Source organism: Patella vulgata, chromosome 5 (genome assembly GCF_932274485.2).
Source record: "Patella vulgata chromosome 5, xgPatVulg1.2, whole genome shotgun sequence".
NCBI lineage: Eukaryota > Metazoa > Mollusca > Gastropoda > Patellidae > Patella > Patella vulgata.
In genome coordinates, this window is record NC_065883.2 from 49,665,661 (window position 1) to 49,689,824 (window position 24,164).

Consider the following 24,164-nt stretch of genomic DNA (forward strand, 5'->3'; position numbering starts at 1 on the left):
GTGACAAACTGTAGAATTGTTATTTCTACTCTCATGAAACAGGTGAAATTGACAGACAGGCCTAAAGATTCTGTCCTATTTCTTATCCTTTCATTAACGAGAATTTGGTCCCATTTGTCATGACATTGACTAAAATTTTCAGGCCTAGTTTCAAAAATTAAAAGCTCAGTTACATATCTGAATTTTGTTCACACCTGCGGCGCTAGATTCCATTATTATTCTACTCCTCTGTAGTTTTATACTGTCTCAGCGCTATCATCTTCACGGTTATACTGTGTAGCACCATGGGCTTTTCTGTCTGACATGGTGAGCGGGTGTATGTCGAAAATGGTCGCCACATCCTACAAACGACCCATGCATCTTTTCTTACTACATATTTCTGTAGCCTTGTGATCGTCTAGAATTTGTCTCTAGCTGTCTTTACTTCTGCTTCACGTTGTGTATTTACTTCTTACAGTTTTCTTAAGACGTTTGTCTTACCAGGAATAACAATGCAACTGTTCGCTTCTACATTTTATATATATATATAGCCGAAAACATGTATACAAGCATAATATATAACAATACTAGCTAAAACCATTTCTCCACCCTAGCCAGCCTTGTGGCTGTCTAGGAACTCAGATGGAACCTCTCTGGAATCTAATGGAAGTCTAACTTAAAAGTTTATTATGATTTCTTTTATAAGACTCATGCATGTCATGCACAGAAATCCTGATCATGGCCCTGAACCTGTGCAATTAACGATATGATTGGTTAAATTAAGCCAAATGATGCAATTAGAATAATTCCACTCACGTTTAAACTGGTGGTATTTTATTGACACATGTTTTGGCTAAATAACTCTTTTTATGTGTCAACCCATCAGTTATTAACTAAGTTGATTAAAGTACATATGTGGGAATCTACCAACTTGCCAAAAAAATTAATTAACGAAATATACTGCCACCATTAATTTCAAGAGCAAAAATTCTGGCAATATTATTACAATTGAACTGCCCAGCTGCCCAGTTAGTAGTACCACTGGTGTGTGGGTCGTGGAGGCTCAGATTATACAAATGTTCTGTCAACTCTTGCAAAACAGGCGGATTTGACTGGGGCAGATCTCGAGATTCTGTTGCATTGACTCCCATTTCTGGTTCTCTTGAATTTACTCCCAGCAATGACCTCAAATGCCAGGATATTAATTCATGTTTTCAAAATTTTCTCAGGTTGCTCATTGTTATAGCCACTGCCTCTAAGGTTCACATAAATTTTTGTCAAACACCCTCCCCCCCTAAACAAAATCTTTATATACGCCCCTGGTAGTTCAAAAAAATAAGATGAAGATAGTTCACAAGTTAGATCCTTGTAAAACAGACTTGACATATATTTGGGATATCAGACAAAACAAAAGAGTTAAACATCTTTGATTTAGATCCAAATAAAGAATTGAATTGGATTGATCTAATTTGTTATTTTCGATACTGATGGGCCAAAATCTAAACTTGTTCAATTAACTTTTTGTTTAGTTTGCTTACAAATATTTGCTTTGTTTTCGGCACAATCTGTCGAACACAAAATCAGTTATATATTAAAATTTAGTGAGAAAATACATAAATCTAATTCATGTGGACGTATATTGTCGTCACCCCTGTCCGTCCAATTTGTTTGTGGACACTCTACAGGTCACAATTCTTATCCGATTTTGACGAAACTTGAAATATAGGTTTATCTCCAAAAGATCTTGGCTGCTTTCGATATTGGCATGTATCGGATCGAAACTTCATGGATTATGGCCCCTGTTTGTACGAAAAATCACGTTTTTAACTTCTGGACCCTATAGAGGTCGCAATTTTTATACGCCCACATTTTCATGTGGACGTATATTGTTGTCGCCCCTGTCCGTCCGGACGTCCACAATTTGTTTGTGGACACTCTACAGGTCACAATTCTTATCCGATTTTGACGAAACTTGAAATATAGGTTTATCTCCATAAGATCATGGTTGCTTTCGATATTGGCATGTATCGAATCGAAACTTCATGGATTATTGCCCCTGTTTGTTCGAAAAATCACGTTTTTAGCTTGTGGACCCTATAGAGGTTACAATTTTTGTCCGATTTTGTTGAAACTTGAAATGTAAGTTTATAACCCAAAGATATCGGTTCCTTTCGATATTCGCGCATATCGGACCGTAACTTCCTGAATTATGGCCCCTGATTGTACGAAAAATCGTGTTTTTACTTTTAGCTTGTGGACCCTATAGAGGTCATAATTTTTATCTGATTTAAAAAACCGTATTATTATATCACCGTTACACCCTAAGGAAGGATGAGTTTGAATTGACAGACAAAATGGCTGCCGTTCGTTCTCAAATAGGTTAAAAATATGGTATATCAAGGTTGTGGACCCTATAGAGGTCACAATTTTTATCCGATTTTGTTGAAACTTGAAATGTAAGTTTATAATCCAAAGATCTCGGTTCCGTTCGATATTTGTGCATATCGGACCGTAACTTCCTGAATTATGGCCCCTGATTGTACGAAAAATCACTTCTTTTTAGCTTGTTCTCTATCCATCTCTTGAAAATGAGGGCGTTTCCTGCCTGGCAGCCACTGGTTAACCTAATCAAAGAAGTCTGATAATTTTAAAACAAACACTAAATTTTTCTAAACCATCTACATGTAATTTATTTGATAGGGATTGTCCTTTTTTAATTCATGTGGGGGAATCAGGTGTACAAGTGACCATGCTATGACAATTAATTGTCCCCCGCCTTTCAAAGAAAGCAGGCGACTATTAAAATGGGTTCGTTTGTCCATCCGGACGTCCGTCCATCCGTCTGTCTGTCTGTCCATCCGTCTGTCTGTCCATCACACTTTTTGGGACACAATAACTCTCCTTCTAATTGAGCTTGGTGTGATGGAGTTCGAAGATCAGCATTTTCTGCTTAGGTTAAGCAGAGATAAGCAATTTGATTGGTTGATGCTTTGGGACACGATAACTTTAGTTCTAATCAAGTGAGAGTGATAAAACTTGGTGTATAGTTTCATTACATCAATACCTTGACTAAGTTCTATAATGAGCATTTTCTGCTCAGGGTAAGCAGAGCGATAAGCAATTTGATTGGCCGAGACTTTGGAAAACAATAAACTCTTCTTCTAATTGAGCTAGAATTTTCAAACTTGTAGGTGTTTATTAGGTCAATGCCTTGATGGAGTTTGAAGATGAGCATTCTCTGCTTAGGGTAAGCAGAGATAAGCAATTTGATTGGTTGATGCTTTGGGACACAATAACTTTAAGTGAGAGTGATGAAACTTGGTGTATAGTTTTATTGCATCAATACCTTGATTAGGTTCGATAATGAGCATTTTCTGCTCAGGGTAAGCAGAGCGATAAGCAATTTGATTGGTCAAAACTTTGGAACATAACAATCTGCTTTTAATTGAGGTAGAATGTTTAAACTTAATGTAGATGTAACATTTCGAGCTAAATTTGATTGGTCAAGACTTTGGAACACAATAACTCTGCTTCTAATTGAGGTAGAATGTTTAAACTTGATATAGATGTTCATTAGGTGAATGTCTTGACTGAGTTCAATGATTAACACTTCGAGTTAAAGCTAAGCAGAGCTAAGCAATTTCATTGGTCGATGCTCTGGGACAAGATAACTTTGATTCTATCTGATATAGAGTGATGAAACTTAGTGTATAGTTGATAATCAGTTTGATTGCTTGATACTTTTGAAAAAAATGAATTTGCTGTTAATTAATTTGTGTAATCAATATTTTTTGGCATTTCGGCGAGGAACATCAGCCTCACTGTTGGCTTGTTATTATTGAATTTATGTTACAGTTTGGGCAGTGACTTTAATAAGTCCCTTAGAACTTGTTCGCACAAAAATGCAGTCTGAGCAGCTGACCTACAGAGAAATTATTACAGCAATCCAAAAGATGATCAGTCAGGGTGGTTTATTATCTATGTGGCGAGGACTTGGTCCTACTTTGTTACGAGATTTACCATTTTCAGGTAATGTTTCTTTTACTTGATCTTTAAGGTGTTAAAAAGACTGACAACGTTCATTTGTGACTATGTCTTTTATGAAAATGATTGCTACTGCACCTGTCCTCAATTTCTTGTGAAACATTACATGCCAGTGCAGTAAATTGCCCCAAATTGAGTGTACAAAGTATATAGATGTTTAAAAAAATTGAGTGTAAAAAAAGTATCGAAGTTCAAAAAATTGAGTGTAAAAGGAAGATTTTTAAGATCTCGTTTTCACTAGCTCATCATTTAAAAAAATTCTAGGGAAATAATGCTTGATGTATCGTGCAAAAATTTTGGATATAGTATTTTTTAAAACATACCCTACTTGACATAAATATGAAATGAAGGATGTTTATGACAAAAAGATAGCACCACTCATGTGTTTAGTTCCAAGTAGTTTTTTTGATGATTAATTCAGTTTTAATAAAGAAATATAGCAACAGTAGTACTATTCTCCCTTGAAATTTGATGGCATGATCCAGTATTACATTCTCATGTCATGATGATATGAGACTAAGCTTAAATTTTTAGCCATTATGTTCTATCTTTGAAACTAAGTCTATCCATTGAAATTTTGAACAATTTGAGAGGTAAAGAGAATATTGCAAAATTAATTGTCTGCATGTACATTTTACAGATTGATAAATGCTGAAATAAGAACCAGTACAAGGCCGGCGGAAGCAATTCTTGATTAGGGGGGCTTCCATCCTAGGTCCTTATAGGCGTTGGTCCAGGGGCCGCAATAACCTGGAGAAAAGAGTACTTGCGGCCAAATTATTGGGGGGGCTAAAGCCCCCCCTAGGCCTCCCACTCCACCAGGCATGCAGTATTGTAGAAGTATTCTCAGTATTCACAGATGACAACAATTATTAATAGGGATGTTTTGTTGCTATATAAGTGTGTATTTGAAAGAAAGTATATTTTTATTTCAGCCCTATACTGGTTCAGTTATGAGCAAATGAAATCCCATGTGTTAAGAACTAGAGGTTCAACTAAATTAAAACTAATAGAAAGTTTTATTGCTGGTGCATCAGCTGGAACGGTTTGTAGTCTATATCTATAAGTGTACACAAATAAGAAATCCAACTAGATTGCAAACTTAGCTTGAATTTGAAAGTCACAAAATCCGATGTGTTAAGAACTAGAGGTTCAGCTAAACTAACACCAATAAACAGTTTTGTTGCTGGTGCATCAGCTGGAACGGTTTGTAGTCTATATCTATAAGTGTACACAAGATAACAAATCCAAGTAGATTGTAATAACTCTTGAATATACCAGAACCCTGGTTACCACTATGCACACATCTTGTCAAAACTACACACAGTGATAATTTGGCTCAGAATGAAGTAATTTGAATGAAATTTTCGATTTTCATGTGGACGTATATTGTTGTCGCCCCTGTCCGTCCGTCCACAATTTGTTTGTGGACACACTACAGGTCACAATTTTTATCCGATTTTAACGAAACTTGAAATATAAGTATATCTCCCAAAGATCTTGGTTCCTTTCGATATTGGCGTGTATCGGACCATAACTTCAGGGATTATGGCCCCTGATTGTATGAAAAATCACAGTTTGAGCTTGTGGTCCCTATAGAGGTCACAATTTTTATCCGATTTTTAGCTTGTGGACACTCTAGAGGTAAAATGTTTAATTTGATTTTGATAAAACTTGAAATGCATGTTTATAACCCAAATATCTTGTTTCCTGTCGATATTATATCGGATCGTAACTTCCAGAATTATGGCCCCTGATTGTACGAAAAATCACGTTTTTAGTTTGTGGTCCCTCTAAAGGTCACAATTTTTATCCGATTTCAAAAAACGTTTTAGTATATCACTGTTACACCCTAATGATGGTTGAGTTTGAATTTCGGACAAAATGGCCGCTCCATGTACGCAAATAGTGTAAAATATGGTATATCAAGGCCGTGGACCCTCTGTAAGTCACAATTTTGATCTGATTTTGATAAAACATGGAATGCGTTTTATATACCAAAGATCTTGGTTCCTTTCGATATTCATCGTCCGCGCCACAACCGCCTGTGTTGTGCCGATCTGTAGCATGCCAAGGGCACGTAACCTTTCATTTTGGGTAAGCCGACGCATATCAAAATTTGTTTTCTGGTCACTAAAACAATTAAACTGATGTTTCCACCCTGGAATTCAATGCCACAATGACTGTAACATTCAAAGTCAGAGTCGTGCAAATCTTGGGTTGGACCCCCATGATGATCCCAAGCATCACCTGCATTCCATGCGGTAGCTATTGGTGCGTTTGGGCGTCACATGTAACTGGAAATGTTTCTTCTGTTAGGTTCTATAGTGACTTTTTTCGTAGTCATTTGCATATTTTAGTATTATGCCCCCAAAATCAAATATCCCCTACTTTTTTTGAATAGTATATATCGTTTTATAGGTTTTCGGGGTCGCTGAACACGCATACGGGCATATTTTCGGGGTCGCTGAACACGCATACAGGCATATTTTTAAGATCCGACCTATTCCGACAAAGATATTCAAAATGGCAGAAGTACACGAATTTCATATTTCGCCATACTAGGTCGTGTAATATCGGTGTATATGTTTTGGGGGTCGCTTAACGCGAATTCGGACATCTTTTCAACATAAGACCCATCATGAAGGCGGAAAATAAATAAAAAAAAGCAAAGTTCACACAGTTTGATTTAAGATAAATCATTCCAGAGATTTCAATTTTAGCTAAAACTATAAGTAACAAAATGATACGATATGTAAAACATATGATGAAATCGAGAATACGCAGAAATCAAGCAGACGTGGCTCCTAAACAGACGAAGCTGTAAAGTTGAGCCTGAAACGAGCCACCTTCAATTAAAAGTATGCTTTTCAGCCGTGGACGAAACCGATCCACCAGACTTAAGTCCACTAGACTATGGCTGGGGTGAGTACTCTTCCAGTCTCCCAAAATTCACTAGTGCCCAGATTGGTACCAGATGGTACTAAGATGGTAAAGGATGTTCTGATAAAAGTTATAAAATGCGGGTGTTAATCTGAGCCGCTATGTCAAAGCGGCCGTTGTGTATGTAAAAAAATGTTCTGGTTTTTGTTCTTGTTCCAATTCAGACAAATGCTTCAATTCCGTCTCATTTGAGACTGGAACAGAGGATAGTGATGATGAAGACGATGATGAAGATGACACAATATGATACACTAATATTAATACTGCTTTGGTCATATGTTTTACATATCGTATCTTTTTGTTACTTATAGTTTTAGCTAAAATTAAAATTTCTGGAATGATTTATCATAAATCCAGCTGTGTGAACTTTGTTGTTTTTTTATTTTCCATCTTCATGATGGGTCTTATGTTGGTAAGATGTCCGAATTCGCGTTAAGCGACCCCCAAAACATATAAAATGATATATTACACGACCTAGTATGGCGATATATGAAATTCTTGTACTTCCGCGGCCATTTTGAATATCTTTGTCGGAATAGGTCGGATGTTAAAAATATGCCCGTATGCGTGTTCAGTGACCCCAAAAACCTATAAAACGATATATTACACGACCTATGAAGGTGAAAAATGTTTTTTTGTATTTTTCTCGCCATTTTTGACCGCCATCTTGAATAATTAATTTTCCCCAAGAGTGACACGACCACACCCACCCTGGAAAAATCAAGGGGACCCTACCCAACAATAGTCCACCGAGAAACATTATATATCGAACAAAAGTGGGTTCTCGGCACTGTCTTGATATCCAATTGGGCATATTCCCGGTTGGACAATTTTGGGCGTGTGGAAAAAAGATTCGGAATATATGGGCAAAATCCCATCACTGTTGTGAACCCTCTAGAGGCCACACTTTGTATCCAATTTGGATGAAACTTTAAATATATGTTTTTATCATAATGATCTTGGTTCCTTTTGATCATCACACATATCCGAACGTAACTTCCTGGATTGTGGCACCTGATTGGTCGAAAAATCACATTTTTATACGCCCACATTTTCATGTGGACGTATATTGTCGTCGCCCTGTCCGTCCGGACGTCGGTCCACAATTATCCGATTTTGACGAAACCTAAAAGATAGGTTTATCCCCAAAAGATCTCGGCTGCTTTCGATATTGGCATGTATCGGCCCGAAACTTCATGGATTATGGCCCCTGATTGTACGAAAAAATCACGTTTTTAGCTTGTGGACCTATAGAGGTCACAATTTTGAACCGATTTTGATGAAACTTGACAGGCATTTTTATAACCCAGATTTCTTGGTTCCTTTTGATATTTGCGCCCATCGGAACGTAACTTCCTGAATTGCCTTTTTATATACGCCCACATTGAAATGTGGACGTATATTGCCGTCGCTCCCGTCCGTCCGTCTGAACGCTCTAACGCCAAAAGTTATCATCCAATTGTTTTAAAATTGATATATATTGTTAACATTAGTGAGATGAAGAATCCTATTTAATTTCAATAATTTCCGTTTATTACGTCTAGAGTTATGGCCCTTGTTTCACTTTGTTGAACCTTGTGAACGCTCTAATGCCAAAAGTTAACATACGATCTTTGTGACATTTATATGCAATATTTAAGTAAGTGAAACGAAGAAGCCTATTAAATTTCAACAATTTCTGTTTATAACGTCTAGAGTTATGGCCCTTGTTTCACTTTATTGAACCTTGTGAACGCTCTAACTTCAAAAGTTATCATCCGATCTTTCTGAAATTTGCATGCATTATTTAAATTAGTGAAACGAAGAATCCTATTGAATTTCAGCAATTTCCGTTTATTACGTCTAGAGTTATGGCCGTTGTTTCACTTTATTGAACCTTGTGAACGCTCTAACACCAAAAGTTATCATCCGATCTTTCTTAAATTTATATGCATTATTTAGATTACTGAAACGAAGAAGCCTATTGAATTTCGGCAATTTCCGTTTATTACGTCTAGAGTAATGGCCCTTGTTTTACTTTATTGATCCTTGTGAACGCTCTCACGTCAAAAGTTATCATCCGATCTTTCTGAAATTGATCCTTGTGAATGCTCTAACGTCAAAAGTTATCATCCGATCTTTCTGAAATTTATATGCATTATTTAGGTTACTGAAACGAAGAAGCCTATTGAATTTCAGCAATTTCCATTTATTACGTCTAAGAGTTATGGCCCTTGTTTCACTTGATTGATCCATGTGAACGCTCTAACGTCAAAAGTTATCATTCGATCTTTCTGAAAATTATATGCATTATTTAAATTAGTGAGACAAAGAATCCTATTGAATTTCAGCAATTTCCGTTTATTACGTCTAGAGTTATGGCCCTTGTTTCACGTTATTGAACCTTGTGAACGCTCTAACGCCAAAAGTTATCATTCGATCTTTGTGAAATTTATATGCATTATTTAGATTAGTGAAACGGAGAAGCCTATTGAATTTCAGCAATTTCCGTTTATTACATCTAGAGTTATGGCCCTTGTTTCACTTTATTGAACCTTGTGAACGCTCTAACATCAAAAGTTATCATCTGATCTTTGTGAAATATATATGCATTATTTAAATTATGGAAATGAAGAATCCTATCGAATTTCAGCAATTTCCGTTTATTACGTCTAGAGTTATGGCCCCTGTTTCACTTTATTGAACCTTGTGAACGCTCTAACACCAAAAGTTATCATCTGATCTTTGTGAAATTTATATGCATTATTTAAATTATGGAAATGAAGAATCCTATCAAATTTCAGCAATTTCCGTTTATTACGTCTAGAGTTATGGCCCCTGTTTCACTTTATTGAACCTTGTGAACGCTCTAACGTCAAAAGTTATCATCTGATCTTTGTGAAATTTATATGCATTATTTAAATTAGTAAAACGAAGAAGCCTATTGAATTTTAGCAATTTCCGTTTATTACGTCTAGAGTTCTGGCCCTTGTTTCACTTTATTGAACCGTGTGAACGCTCCAACAGGAAAAGTTATCATCCGATCTTTCTGAAATTTATATGCATTATTTAAATTAGTGAAACGAAGAAGCCTAATGAATTTCAGCAATTGGAGGCAGACCGCCATTAAATTTCACCATCTTGGTACCCACAAATTGTAGTTTGTCTATTTATAGCAATTCTCTCTCTGTCTCCTTTCTCCTCTTCTGCATGCCCATTTTTGTTGATTTTTATTCTAGAATGGACGAAGAGGGTTTGAGTTAACATTTTCTGCCAGGTTTTGGTAAATATTCATGATTTTGAGGTGGAAGGATAACAGAGTTATCAGGTTGGCTACGGTGATATATACGGCAACTAGTTACATGTTTTTAGTATGCTTCTTCAAGTTTGTGTATCTCAAAATTTTGGTGGTCAACCTCATACAAATTTTAATGCGAAGACATGACCATTTGTTCCTCTGTCTGTAGTGAAAAGCATTCAGCCCAACGAAAATTTTGGGAAAAGTTGGGATGTGGGCACAGAGGCCAGAATTAACGTTGAAGTCAATGGGGAAATTAATGGTGGTCTGCCTCCTGTATGGAAACAACCTGACGGTGGATGAAAGGCCTAAATTTGATGATAGGATCTCCAAATTGTCAGAAAATGTGATATATGACATTTTGATAGTAAAAAAAGTGAAATGGTAAAATTTAAAAAATATTTGACAAATTTGTGAGGGGAAATTTTGATTTTAGTCAAAATTTTGTGATTTTCAGCGTTTATTTACTTTTCAAAATTAGTGGAAATCATGATAAGTTGTCTGAAAATCTTCAGATTACCCCCATTATTGCTGTCAAAATTTTAATTATTCATCTGTTGTAAAATAAACCAAAACGTCTTGCATGTCTTTATTTTCATTGTTAAATAACATGGAAAGGGTCCTTGTGTTTGTCAGATATTGAAAAAATATTCATGTGTTTGTCAAAAACTTAAAAATTAAGAAATTTAGTCTAATTATGTGCTGTTGAGGTATGTTAGAATTTTCAAAACATGAGTGAACTGCATTTTGCTGCTGTGTTCCTCTGGCTTAACACAATTTTAATCTTTCAAAACCTGAAAATGTTGCATTTCCCTTCTCGAGAAAGTAAAATCTATGGATTTGCAGGGAAATCTCTGTCTTCATTTCATTTAGACTGGCTCACCCTCCCCATGCCCACCCCTTTTCTTGAACATGATATTTGGATATTCAATTGAACATTTGTTGACTCCAGATTAGCAGTAATTGGATTTTGTGCTTGAATTGTAACCGAGCATTTTATTTGGCACAAACAAATAGTTACATATAAGATTTCAAGGATTTCTAAGACTTTTTGTTTATAGCCAAACATGTAATCCTATGACATTTCTTCCAAATGAGTCCACCCCCCAAAATGGATATGTTGTAGATGTGTTTTTTGCAGCTTAATGTTTTACATTTTGGATGTAAATCTATTATTTGTGGTGATCTTTTAAAATGTGGCACTTACAGAGCAATAAAATATTAATAAATAGCCTTTTCATACCCCTTTTATGCTATGAATTATGTCATAACTCCCTTTTTCCACCTCATTTTGTCAGGAAATTGATGTAAAGATTAAAACAACTTGCTTCCACGAAATATTTACACTATGTAATTTCAAGGATACCTCTGATTGCTAAAGTATTTTAAATACTGAAATATTCCCATTTTTAAAATAAAAATAGTGCTTTGTGACCACTTAATTAGATTTTAATAAATAATTCATACTTGTTATAACTAACTGTGTTTATTTACATGTATATAAGCTAGGGATAGAAGAACATGGCTTTTAGCCATATTCCACCAAGAGTATTACTTATGTGGACACAGGTGGGAGTTACCACACCAGCATTTTTAGGGGGTGGGCTTACAAGTTTCACTATAGTTCCTTACAGTTACCTTCAATGCAACCAATTTGCAGCTTGTCTTCTTGTATACCGGCCAAGGTTTCTAGAAATAAATGCCTTTCATCTCAGACTTTCCCACAAATAGGGAAATATTGGCATTTTGAGGCATACAAAGTGTCAAAAATTGACCATTTTGTAGAAAAAGGTAAAAGAAAGTCAATTTTTGAAAAATATTCCAATATTTTGAATATTTTTGATGTGACTTGTTTGAAACTCTTTAAAGCTTTTCGCAGAACTCACATTTCGACAAAATTAAGAAAGAATCTTCAATTCTAGAACAAAAGGTCCATAGACCTGAGCTGCAATCCGGTATACAAAACAGTACATAACTTTAAAGGGTCACCATTTCTTCAGTAATTAATATTTTTTGATTCTGTATTATAGAAATGTTGCAAAAATAAATGTGAAGCTAAAAAGAAAAGAATTTTGATGATATATGAACTTATAAAACCATATAGGAGGCAGACCACCATTAAATTTCACCATCTCGGTACCCACAAATTGTAGTTCATCTATTTATAGCAATTCTCTCTCTGTCTCCTTTCTCCCCTTCTGCATGTCCATTTTTGTTGATTTTTTGGTCTAGAATGGACGAAGAGGGTTTGGATTAACATTTTCTGCCAGGTTTTGGTAAATATTCATGATTTTGAGGTGGAAGGATAACAGAGTTATCAGGTTGGCTACGGTGATATGTACGGCAACTAGTTACATGTTTTTAGTATGCTTCTTCAAGTTTGTGTATCTCAAAATTTTGGTGGTCGACCTCATACAAATTTTATGGCAAAGACATGACCATTTGTTCCTCTGTCTGTAGTGAAAAGCATTCAGCCCAACTAAAATTTTGGGAAAAGTTGGAGGTGGGCAAAGAGGCAGGAATTAACATTGAAGTCAATGGGGAAATTAATGGTGGTCTGCCTCCAATTTCCGTTTATTACGTTTAGAGTTATGGCCCTTGTTTCACTTTATTGAACCTTGTGAACGCTCCAACGTCAAAAGTTATCATTCGATCTTTTTGAAATTGACATGCATTATTTAAAATAGTGAAACCACGAAATCTATTGAATTTCAACAATTTACAATCATTACTTCTAGAGTTATGGCCCTTGTTTCACTTTGTTCAACCTTGTTAATGCTCGATTGATGAACGTTATCATCCAATATGTATGAAATTTATAATTACATGCATCATTAAAATTTGTGAAACAGAGGTCTATTGAATTTCAGCAATTTCCGTCAATTGTATCTATAGCTATGGCCCTTGTTCTGTGTGAACCCTGTGAATGTTTGAATGAAAAAAGTGATCATACGATCTGTATGAAATTTATGTGCATTATTTAAATTAGTAAAACGAAAAAGTCTGTCAAATTTCAACAATTTCTGTAAACTACTTCCAAAGTTGAGGCCCTTGTTTCAGTTTGTAAAACCTTGTGGACCCTCAAACGACAAAAATATGGAACTGTCTTGTAAAGGCCCCCAATTACCTACAAAGGAATAAATATGCGACAACTCTTGTCGACCGCTCGGACGATTTAGCTGCTGTGGGCGTTGTTTCATTTCCTGGCAACCTATCTTTAGCTTGTTGACCCTATAGAGGTCATAATTTTTATCCGATTTAAAAAAACGTTTCAGTATATCACCGTTACACCCTAAGGATGGTTGAGTTCAAATTTCGTGAAAATCGGCCGAAACTGACAGACAAAATGTCCTTCCCTCCTTCTCAAATAGCGTAAAAATATGATATATCATATATCTAGAGGTCATAATTTTCTTTTGATTTTGATGAAACTTGAAATGTAAGTTTATAACCCAAAGATCTCGGTTCCTTTCGATATTCGCGCATATCGGATCGTAACTTCCTGAATTATGGCCCCTGATTGTACAAAAAATTGTTTTTGTTTTTAGCTTGTTCTCTATCCATATCTCGTAAAATGTGGCTTGTTTTTAGCTTGTTTTCTATCCATATCTCGCAGAATGTGGGCGTATCCTGCCTGGCAGCTGCTGGTTAGCATCTATTTTTGAATTATTATAGCAAGAATTACCAACTTTTTAGTAAACTCTTAACTAATGTTTCTTTAATGAAAAGATGATCACATTATTTTCAATTTTAGGTAGCTGCAGTCTTAACACTGCCATTTGATGTTGTTAAAACTAATAGACAAATAACTATTGGAACTTTAGATACATTATCAAGTAAGACAATTATAACATGTATGTATTACAATAATGTTTACTTAAAATTAACGAGCTGCTCTTAAGTGGGTGACACATTAGCCAAATAATTTGGCCGAATCAATCGCCACCAAATTCATTCAGTCGAATTAGTGGAGACACTTGGCGAATTCTTTGCCCGATTCACCAGTCGATTGCATCACCTTTCACGTCACATGATTAAACATGGCAGCGACCATGTCTTCATACAATTATGTGACTTCTTGACATCAGTGGTGATTGGCTAATGAATTCTAAAAATCGTGTGAACCTTGCTATTTTATAAACGGATTTCTTCGATTATGAACAAACTATTTAAATTTGGTTATTATAAACTTACCTGTGTGTTTGAAAACAACTCCGGTTAAATAAAATCCATTATACAATTAAATATCCCAACGAATAAAAAAGTTCTCTCTTGAAAAATTTGACATGTTTACTTATATTTTCTACAAAGTCGAAGACAACATGGCTTTCGTCACGTGTTGGACGAAACCATTACAGTTGTTGTGGGGGTGTTTAGTTTTGACAGCGAGTTTGACAACCACATGTTGCTATGAAAACAAACCGTGATTGTTTGAGTTTGGGCGACGAAAAATTTTAACTAAAGGCAATTAATTACATAGAAGATTTATATTGAAACCATTGATGGCCAGTCTACCAAATTTCATTCACAATGAAAATATCAATGATTGCACGGATACTAGTAAAAATAAAGTCGTATTTAAACTAAACCTTCCCTATCTTCTTTATACATGTATTATAAATAATTTAAGAAACAACATCGTTAACTTAATATCGTTCTTTCGAGGAAACGATAAACGTTTCAGCAACATATACAAGCGTGTTGCGGCAGCCCCGAAGGTGCCAATTCTGTTGGTGTATAATGCCAAAAAACCTATAATCAAATAATTAAAACAAAATTATAGTATTTCAAAAGAAAATGTATAAACTTTGCTGGGATTTTACTAGAATGTAAAAAGATGGTAATATGGGCCGAACCCCCAAACTCAATACCAAGCCGAGGCTAATACCACGAATTGTCGTAAAAGTACCGTAAAACGTTTCGATGTAGCATGCTGTCACCCCTTTATACGAAATGATATCTCCCGAAGAGTGACGTAACCGGCTTCCATTTTTGTATTGCCCTATGTCAAAAGTTTGTTTGAGTTCAATTTTTCAAGAGAAAACTTTTTTATTTGTTGGGATATTTAATTGTACAATGGATTTTATTTAACCGGAGTTGATTTCAAACACACAGGTAAGTTTATAATAACCAAAGTTAAATAGTTTGTTCATAATCGAAGAAATCCGTTTATAAAATAGCAAGGTTCAGACAGTAGGCGAATATATTCACCTGAATATATCAAACATGTTTGATTCGGCCGAATGACACTGGACAGACTAGGCGAATTTCGACGCAGATTGATTCGGTTGAATGATTCGGCTAGTGTGTCCACTACGTTTGCTTTCAGTTCCATTGGAACATCATCAGGCCTTTAATACACATTCTCCATTAATCATTACATATGTTTTGACTTTTATAGGGTTGAAAGTGATACATAAAAAAAGTTCTCAATAGTATTTATTGGAACTCAGTTGAAATGTTCATGTGAGGAACCCTATTTAAATATTTTGATGATATAGGTTGTAGTTATCTACATGTATTTATTGTCTTTGGTTCATTCTGAAAATTATATTTTAACAAATGAATGTCTTTTGTGTTTAGATCAAACATCAACATGGGTAATATTGCAACATATGTATAGACAGCAAGGTATACAGTCACTTTTTAGAGGTAAGATAAATCACTTAAAGATGGGTTCCCAGAAAAGTATTTTATCGGGTGGTTATTTCCAATAAAAGTATGGTAATTTTGGTATATATGGAAAGTAGAGATATCCAATTTTACTAGAAAAATACTGGATTCCCCGAAAAACACTCATGGGGCGTATACAGGACAAAAATGTAAGGGTTCCCCAAATCAACAGCCCGACGATTAGGAATTTCTGCACGCGTGATGTCAAAGGTCACACGCGAACATTGAGCGCTTGATGTACAAGTTGATAAACTTTATGAAGAGTTAGATGTACAACACTTTCTGAGATAAAAATGACGGAAAAAGACGTGAATAGTAGATAATCCGAGAATTTAATTAGGATTCGATATTTGTAATAAATAGTAAGTGATTAAAGACAACATCGTCTTATGTATGCAATGAATTCTCCTCTGACTTCCAAGAGAGGTAAGTCGCGCGACGTAAACATAACCTGGTTTGATCAAATTTTTATAGCAGGGCATTCCTTGGCAATTACAATGTTTAAGAAGGATTTGAAGCAAAGTTATGACAAATTAATTAGTTTGAATATGTTTTTAGTCCATAAATACCATTAAATCACCCAGTTTGTACGCGGGAACCCATCTTTAATATGTACCACTGTTTTTATGCAATATAATTTACTTACTTACTTACTTATTATGAATGTTTAGGGTCATCCAAGATACTTCGGGATCCTTAGACAGTAACATACCTGTAGTCTTTGACATGGAATTTGGTATACTCAATCATTGACCTACTTGCGGGAAGCAATCCAAAGTACATTTGTTCCTGAGTAACGCCTGCTTTTGGTCCAAATTAACTTGAGAATGTAACCTGTATGTTGTTATGAAACGTAATTAAATAACAGAGAATTAGTTATATTCATATTTAACTTGTGTTGTGTTTTATTGTGAATAGTTAACTGTACTTCTAAATGTCATTTAAAGAATTGTTCTATCGAGTGATAAAAGTCATCATCTGATCGCCTTGAAATTTATGTTCTTTGTTTTGATTAAGCTGAATATCAAATTTTTATTACTTGTCTTTGTGCACTTTATCGAGTCTTGTGAAATGTATCAAAAGCACAAGTCATAATCTGATCTACTTTAAATTTATGGCTATTTGTAGGCTGACCCGTGCACCGTAGAGAAAGTTGGTCTCGGCACGGCGAATGTACACGCTTCTGTGTCTTATCTTGAAGTGATTTCTCGCATACACTACACACTCAGCGGTAGAGTCTATGATACTATAAATAGCCATGGCACTTGCAATTCTCTACACTTCTATCAACTATTACAGCCGTAAAAAATCTATTGTTGACAATTCTGAATAGCAGTAATATTTAGCTTATTGGTTATTACAGCAGTTTTAGAAATTACGTTTGTTTTATTTTTTAAATTGCTTTATCATTAATTGTACCATTAGGAGCTACATCTTTTGGTTTAGTACAAATAATATCTCTGAAATACTTGCGTTGGGCAAGAACATGATACTAGCAGTAGTTTCATTTTACTTTTACAAGGTTCTTAAAACAATTGTTGAGTTGCCTAAGGTGCATGTTTCTAAATTCAATTTATTGTTCCAACTTTCTGTCATGTTTCGTAAAAAAAATAGTCTTGATTATCCAGGCCTATTAATCAAACGTAGAATGATCGGTAGATTGGTTAAGCAAGAATACTTTCAAAACAAGGGCACGTAACCTATTTTTTACTCACACATGCTCAGATGTTATGGGCGACACTCGGAACCATCTTTCAGTGTATTATTTATGGATGATTAAATGGTCGTAGCTTATTATGTACAGCATGACCGTTTATTTAGTGACTATAAATGTTTGAAACTGATTTAAGGCTTGGTGTATATATAGATATTGTGGTGTAATTGTCAAGATATTTGGAGATATTTATTTATGGTGGGTCGCCCTACTATTTGTTTCGATTGCAATGATTACAACAATTTCTGATTACTTGGAGAATTATTGCCCTTAATTATGCCACAGAATCTTGTTAATAATGCCCCAATGATATTTTACAGTACAAAGATTTTTCTATTTATTTATGGACTGTTTCTTTGCTTGGCAACCCATCTTTATATTGAAATAGTGATAGCAATCAAATATTTTATTGAAAATGTGAAATTCATGATAGATTATTTCAATACAAGATGGTTGATAACCATCTGATGACATCATCATATGCAAATTTATTTTGTCACTTTACATAAGAGATATCACTGAAGATCTAACACTTGTACTTTTTAAAATATATCATGTAAACAAGACTGTCCATTTTGCAAAGTATACTTGGTCTGTAAATGTGTAAAATATTAAATTATTTTCTATAGAAATAATGGTAATTTTATCAGGCAGGACTACACAACCATAATTTATTCATTTAGTATATGATGTGGCATGTATTTTCAAAATTTTTAAATATTTTTCAGGGCTTGTTCCAAGAATAATCAAAGTTGCTCCAGCATGTGCCATTATGATAACATCTTATGAATATCTGAAAAGCATGTTTCAAACAATAAATGAGCGTAAAAAAGTTTCAGTTTCTTAACAATGGTATATGTTCATTAAGCTTTAAAGCCATGTAGGAATGAAACTATAAAACCCAAGTGCATATCTTAGTATGTATGTATGTATGTATGGTAATATTGTAATATATTTGTCCCCCGCCTTTCGAAGAGAGCAGGGGACTATTAAAATGGGTTCGTCTGTCCGTCCGTCTGTCCGTCTGTCATAACAACCCAACATATCAAGTCTAATTGGAATCTGAAATGGTCAGGTTTAGAATCCCAGTTCTTTTGGGTTATAAGGAAAAGATAAATATCAAATTCCAAAATTTTCATGTTGTACATTTCAAAAACATTTTGCAGTAATTAAAACATTTTCATGTGGACGTATATTGTCGTCGCCCCCGTATATTGTCGTCGCCCCCGTCCAAAATTTTCATGTTGTACATTTCAAAAACATTTTGCAGTAATTAAAACATTTTCATGTGGACGTATATTGTCGTCGCCCCCGTCCGTCCACAATTTGTTTGTGGACACTCTACAGCTCACAATTTTTATCCAATTTTGACGAAACTTGAAATATAGGTCTATCTCCCAAAGATCTCGGTTCCTGTCGATATTGGCATGTATCGGACCATAACTTCATGGATTATGGCCCCTGATTGTACGCAAAATCACGTTTTTAGCTTGTGGACACTCAAGAGGTTACAGTTTTGATGAAACTTGATATGCATTTTTATAACCCAAAGATCTCGATTCTTTTCAATATTTGCGCATATCGGCCGTAACTTCATGGATAATGGTCCCTGATTGTACGAAAAAATAGCAATATTAGCTTGTGGACCCTGTAGAGATCACAATATTTATCCAATTTTAAATATTGTTAACATTGTTACACCCTGATGATGATTGAGTTCAAATTTCATAAAAATCGGACCAAATCTGATGGACAAAATGGCCGCCCCTCGTACGCAAATAGTGTAAAAATATGGTATATCAAGGTTGTGGAACCTCAATAGTAAGTGCAGGGGGACTGCACCACACAAAATTTACACAAAAACAAATACATGGACAGGACATCATACTCAGGAAAACACAAACATACAGACAATTCAAAAAAAGTGAATGGATCCGGGGGCTAGCCGTAAGCGTCCACTGCGCTGTACAGTCCCGGGTCTGTAGTGACACAGACTTCACTCAAATTTGAAAACAATTAGGAATACAACCCAAAGAACCCATTGTGTAATGCCAGCATGAGTCATTCAGGAGAGAAATAGTTCTTTATTGTTACATATTGTCAAAAATCGTAATGCCTGTGAATAGAAAACACTATATAGCGTGGTATCTGGTATGTTACTATAGATTGATGGGTATTTTACTACTTCAAAGCCAAATTTGTCCGTTTTGTTGAAAATACCGACGTTAAATGTATTGTTAATTATATTGATGTTCAGGTCAAGAACAGATGCATTTACAGTACCGGAATTTTATTTATTTAATATTAGTTCAGGAGGATATATTTGACTTTTATATTTGTTGAAATTTCCGTTATCATTGATAGTTGTTATGTCATCAATGTATCGGAAGGTATAGTTTAGACTTTTAGCTACTTTGTAATCTGTTTTTCTTTTATGGTCTTGAAAGTCGAATTTGTATTTATATAAATGTGCATTTGCCATAAATGGGGCGGGGTCAGTTCCCATTGGCAAACCAATGGTTTGTTGCATTATCTGATCCCCAAACTCAAATATGGCAAGAGGTCATAATTTTGATTCGATTTTGATGAAACTTGAAATACATGTTTATAACCCAAAGATCTTGGTTCCTTTCGATATTCGTGCAAATCTGATCGTAACTTCCTGATTTATGGCCCTTGATTGTACAAAAAATCGCATTTTTAGCTTGTGGTCCCTCTAGAAGTAACAAATTTTATCCGATTTAAAAAAACATTTGAATAATTACCATTATACCCTAATTATGGCTTAGTTCGAATTTCACGAAAATCGGACCAAAACTGCTGGACAAAATGGCTGATCCTCGTACGCAAATAGTGTAAATATATAGTATATATTAAGCTTGTTGACACTCTAGAGGTCACCATTTTCATCTAATTTTGATGAAACTTGAATTACATGTTTATAACCCAAGGATCTTGGTTCCTTTAGATATTCGCGCATATCGAATCGTAACTTCCTGAATTATGGCCCTTGATTGTACGAAAAATCGCGTTTTGAGCTTGTGGTCACTATGCAGGTCACAATTTTTATTCGCGATTTTAGCTTCTGGTCTCTCTAGAGGTCAAAATTTTTATCCGATTTAAAAAACGTTTTAATATATCACCGTTACATCCTAATGATGGTTGAGTTCGAATTTCGTGAAAATCGGACTAAAACTGACGGACATAATGGCCGTCCCTTGTACGCAGATAGTGTAAAAATATGATATATCAAGGTTGTGAACCTTCTAGAGGCCACAGTTTTTATCCGATTTGGATGAAACTTTAAATATATGTTTTTATCATAAAGATCTTGGTTCCTTTTGATCATCACACATATCCGAACGTAATTTCCTGGATTATGGCACCTGATTGGTCGAAAAATCACATTTTTAGCTTGTGGATTCTCTAGAGGTCACAATTTTTTTTCCGATTTTATAAACCGTTTAAATATATCACCATAATGAAGGTTGAATTCGAATTTCGAGAAAATTGAAATGAAAATCTAATACAAAGGTTATGGTCCCTCTAGAGGTCACATTTTGTATCCGATTTTGATGAAACTTAAAACATATCTTTATATTCCAAAAATCTTAGTCCCTGTCGATATTTGCGCTTTTCAGTCCATAACTTTCTGGATTATGGCACCTGATTGTACAAAAAATTGTTTTTGTTTTTAGCTTGTTCTCTATCCATCTCTTGCAAAATGTGGACATATTAGCCTGGCAGCCGCTGGTTAAACTTGTGAAACAGGACATAGCATACTAAACTTAGGCTGCCTGTCTACAGTTAGCTCCGCTTGAGAACAGGCACTAAGCTAGTTGACCAACATTTTAAGTCCTAAATCGACGATTTAAGTTGAAAGGTATTTATTTCCAATCCATTCAATAAAGTTAAAAAGGTTTATTTGTTCTTTATGTGTATGGCAGATGTGAAACATGGTAAAACCCCATTACAAACTATAGTATACTATATTGCTGTCGCCCCTGTGTGTGGGTGTGTGTGTGGTTTGCAATTCTTAACTGATCGCCTTGAAACTTTACATACATATTCCTTATACCCTAAGGATGATCCCTATTGTTTTTGTTGCATGCCCGACCCCAAGGGGCAGAACCACGCCCATTTCTGGTGTGTGTTTGTCATCTACAGGTCGCATTTCTTAACGTATCATCTTCAAACTTTGCATACTTATTCCCAAAGGAACATCCCTATTGTGGCAGAGCCACGCACATTTTCTTAATCAATTGTCTTGAAAACTTATTGTCCCCCGCCTTTCGAAGAAAGCAGGGGACTATTAAAATGGGTTCGTCTGTCTGTCTGTCTGTCTGTCTGTCTGTCTGTCTGTCTGTCTGTCTGTCTGTCTGTCTGTCTGTCTGTCTGTCTGTCTGTCTGTCTGTCTGTCCGTCCGTCCGTCCGTCCGTCCGTCCGTCCGTCCGTCCGTCCGTCCGTCCGTCCGTCCGTCCCTCCCTCCCTCCGTCCGTCCGTCCGTCCGTCCGTCCGTCCGTCCGTCTGTCCGTCTGTCTGTCCGTCTGTCTGTCCGTCACACTTTTTGGGACACAATAACTCTCTTCCTAATTGAGCTAGAATGTTCAAACTTGGTGTATGTGTTTATTAGGTCAATGCCTTGATGGAGTTCGAAGATGAGCATTTTCCGCTTAGGGTAAGCAGAGATAAGCAATTTGATTGGTTGATGCTTTGGGACACGATAACTCTCTTCCTAATTGGGCTAGAATGTTCAAACTTGGTGTATGTGTTGATTAGGTCAATGCCTTGATGGAGTTCGAAGATGAGCATTTTCCGCTTAGGGTAAGCAGAGATAAGCAATTTGATTGGTTGATGCTTTGGGACACGATAACTTTTAATTGAGCTAGAATGTTCAAACTTGGTGTATGTGTTTATTAGGTCAATGCCTTGATGGAGTTCGAAGATGAGCATTTTCCGCTTAGGGTAAGCAGAGATAAGCAATTTGATTGGTTGATACTTTGGGGCACGATAACTCTCTTCCTAATTGAGCTAGAATGTTCAAACTTGGTGTATGTGTTGATTAGGTCAATGCCTTGATGGAGTTCGAAGATGAGCATTTTCCGCTTAGGGTAAGCAGAGATAAGCAATTTGATTGGTTGATGCTTTGGGACACGATAACTTTAGTTCTAATTAAGTGAGATTGATGAAACTTGGTGTATAGTTTCATTACAGTAATACCTTGACTAAGTTTGATAATGAGCATTTTCTGCTCAGGGTAAGCAGAGCGATACGCAATTTGATTTTTATATGTGTCCTCTAATTATTTTCCTATTTCGGCGGGGGACATCAGCCTCACTGTTGGCTTGTTGCTTATGCCTTAAGGATGACCTCTATTATTTTTGATGCATGCCCGACCCCCAGGGGCAGAGCCACACCCATTTGTTTGTTTGTCGGCTACAGGCTGCAATTCTTAACAGATCCTTTTGAAACTTTGCATACCTATTCCATATACCCTATTGTTTTTTGGTGAATTCCCAACCCCCAAGTACAGCCACACCCATTTTTGCTTTGTGTGTTGCCTACAGGCCACAATTCTTAATGGATCGTCTTGGAACTTGGCATATATATTCTTTATCGCCTAAGGACGGCAACTTTTGATTTTGGTGCATGTTCCGACCCCCAGGGGCAGAGCCACGTCTAATTTTTATACGTCCACATTCATAATGTGTATTACGCATTCACCCCGGTCTGTGTGTATGTATGCATGTTTGTCTGTGGGTCACTTACTGGATTTTCTTCAAACTTTGTATACTGATTCCTTATACCCTAAGGACGATCCCTATTGTTTTGTGTGCATGCCCACCCCCCAGGGGCAGAGCCACGCCTATTTCTTGTATTTGTTTGTTTGTTGTCTACAGACCGTATTTCTTAACGTATCATCTTGAAACTATGCATTCTTATTCTTTGTACCCTAAGGAACATCCCTATCGTTTGGGGTGCATGCCCAACCCCCAGGGTCAGTGCCACGCCCATTTTCTTTTTGTGTGTCTGTGTGTTGCCTACAGCCCACAATTCTTAATCGATCGTCTTGAAAACTTTTTTTATACTTATTCCTTATACCCTAAGGCTGACCTCTATTATTTTTGGTGCATGCCCGACCCCCTGGGACAGAGCCACGCCCAATTTTTGTGTATCTTGTGTTTCGCTTACAGATGGCAAATCTTAACAGATCCTTTTGAAACTTTGCATACCTATTCCTTATACCCTAAGGATGACCCTATTGTTTTTTTGGTGATTCCTAATCCCCCAGGAGCAGAGCCATACCCATTTTTTCTTTGTGTCTGTGTATGTTGCCTACAGGCCATGATTCTTAATGGATCGTCTTTGAACTTGGGATATGTATTCCTTATATATAGCCTAAGGACGATAACTGCACGTTCAATTTTTATACGCCCACATTTTCATGTGGACGTATTATGCCGTCGCCCCTGTCCGTCCGTCCACAATTGTTTGTGGACTCTCTACAGGTCAAAATTCTTATCCGATTTTGAC

The 24,164-nt window shown here is 35.9% G+C and overlaps 1 protein-coding gene across 4 annotated transcripts in view; it reads left to right on the top strand.

Moving 5' to 3' along the window:
• The window catches only part of LOC126821186 (probable mitochondrial glutathione transporter SLC25A40), an 80,347-nt gene extending 58,795 nt beyond the window's left edge, over window positions 1-21,552 (top strand). Inside the window, exons 5-9 of one of the 4 annotated variants that reach the window (XM_050549592.1) lie at window positions 3,835-4,008; window positions 4,959-5,068; window positions 13,998-14,097; window positions 15,827-15,895; window positions 18,359-21,552. In XM_050549592.1, the coding sequence (XP_050405549.1) occupies window positions 3,835-4,008; window positions 4,959-5,068; window positions 13,998-14,097; window positions 15,827-15,895; window positions 18,359-18,477 (572 nt within the window). In that variant the 3' untranslated portion in view covers window positions 18,478-21,552. Of the gene's footprint in view, window positions 1-3,834; window positions 4,009-4,958; window positions 5,069-13,997; window positions 14,098-15,826; window positions 15,896-16,587; window positions 17,997-18,358 lie in introns of those variants that run through there. The other 3 variants (XM_050549593.1, XM_050549594.2, XM_050549595.2) reach the window with 3 other exon arrangements.
• Window positions 21,553-24,164: the final 2,612 nt, after the last annotated feature.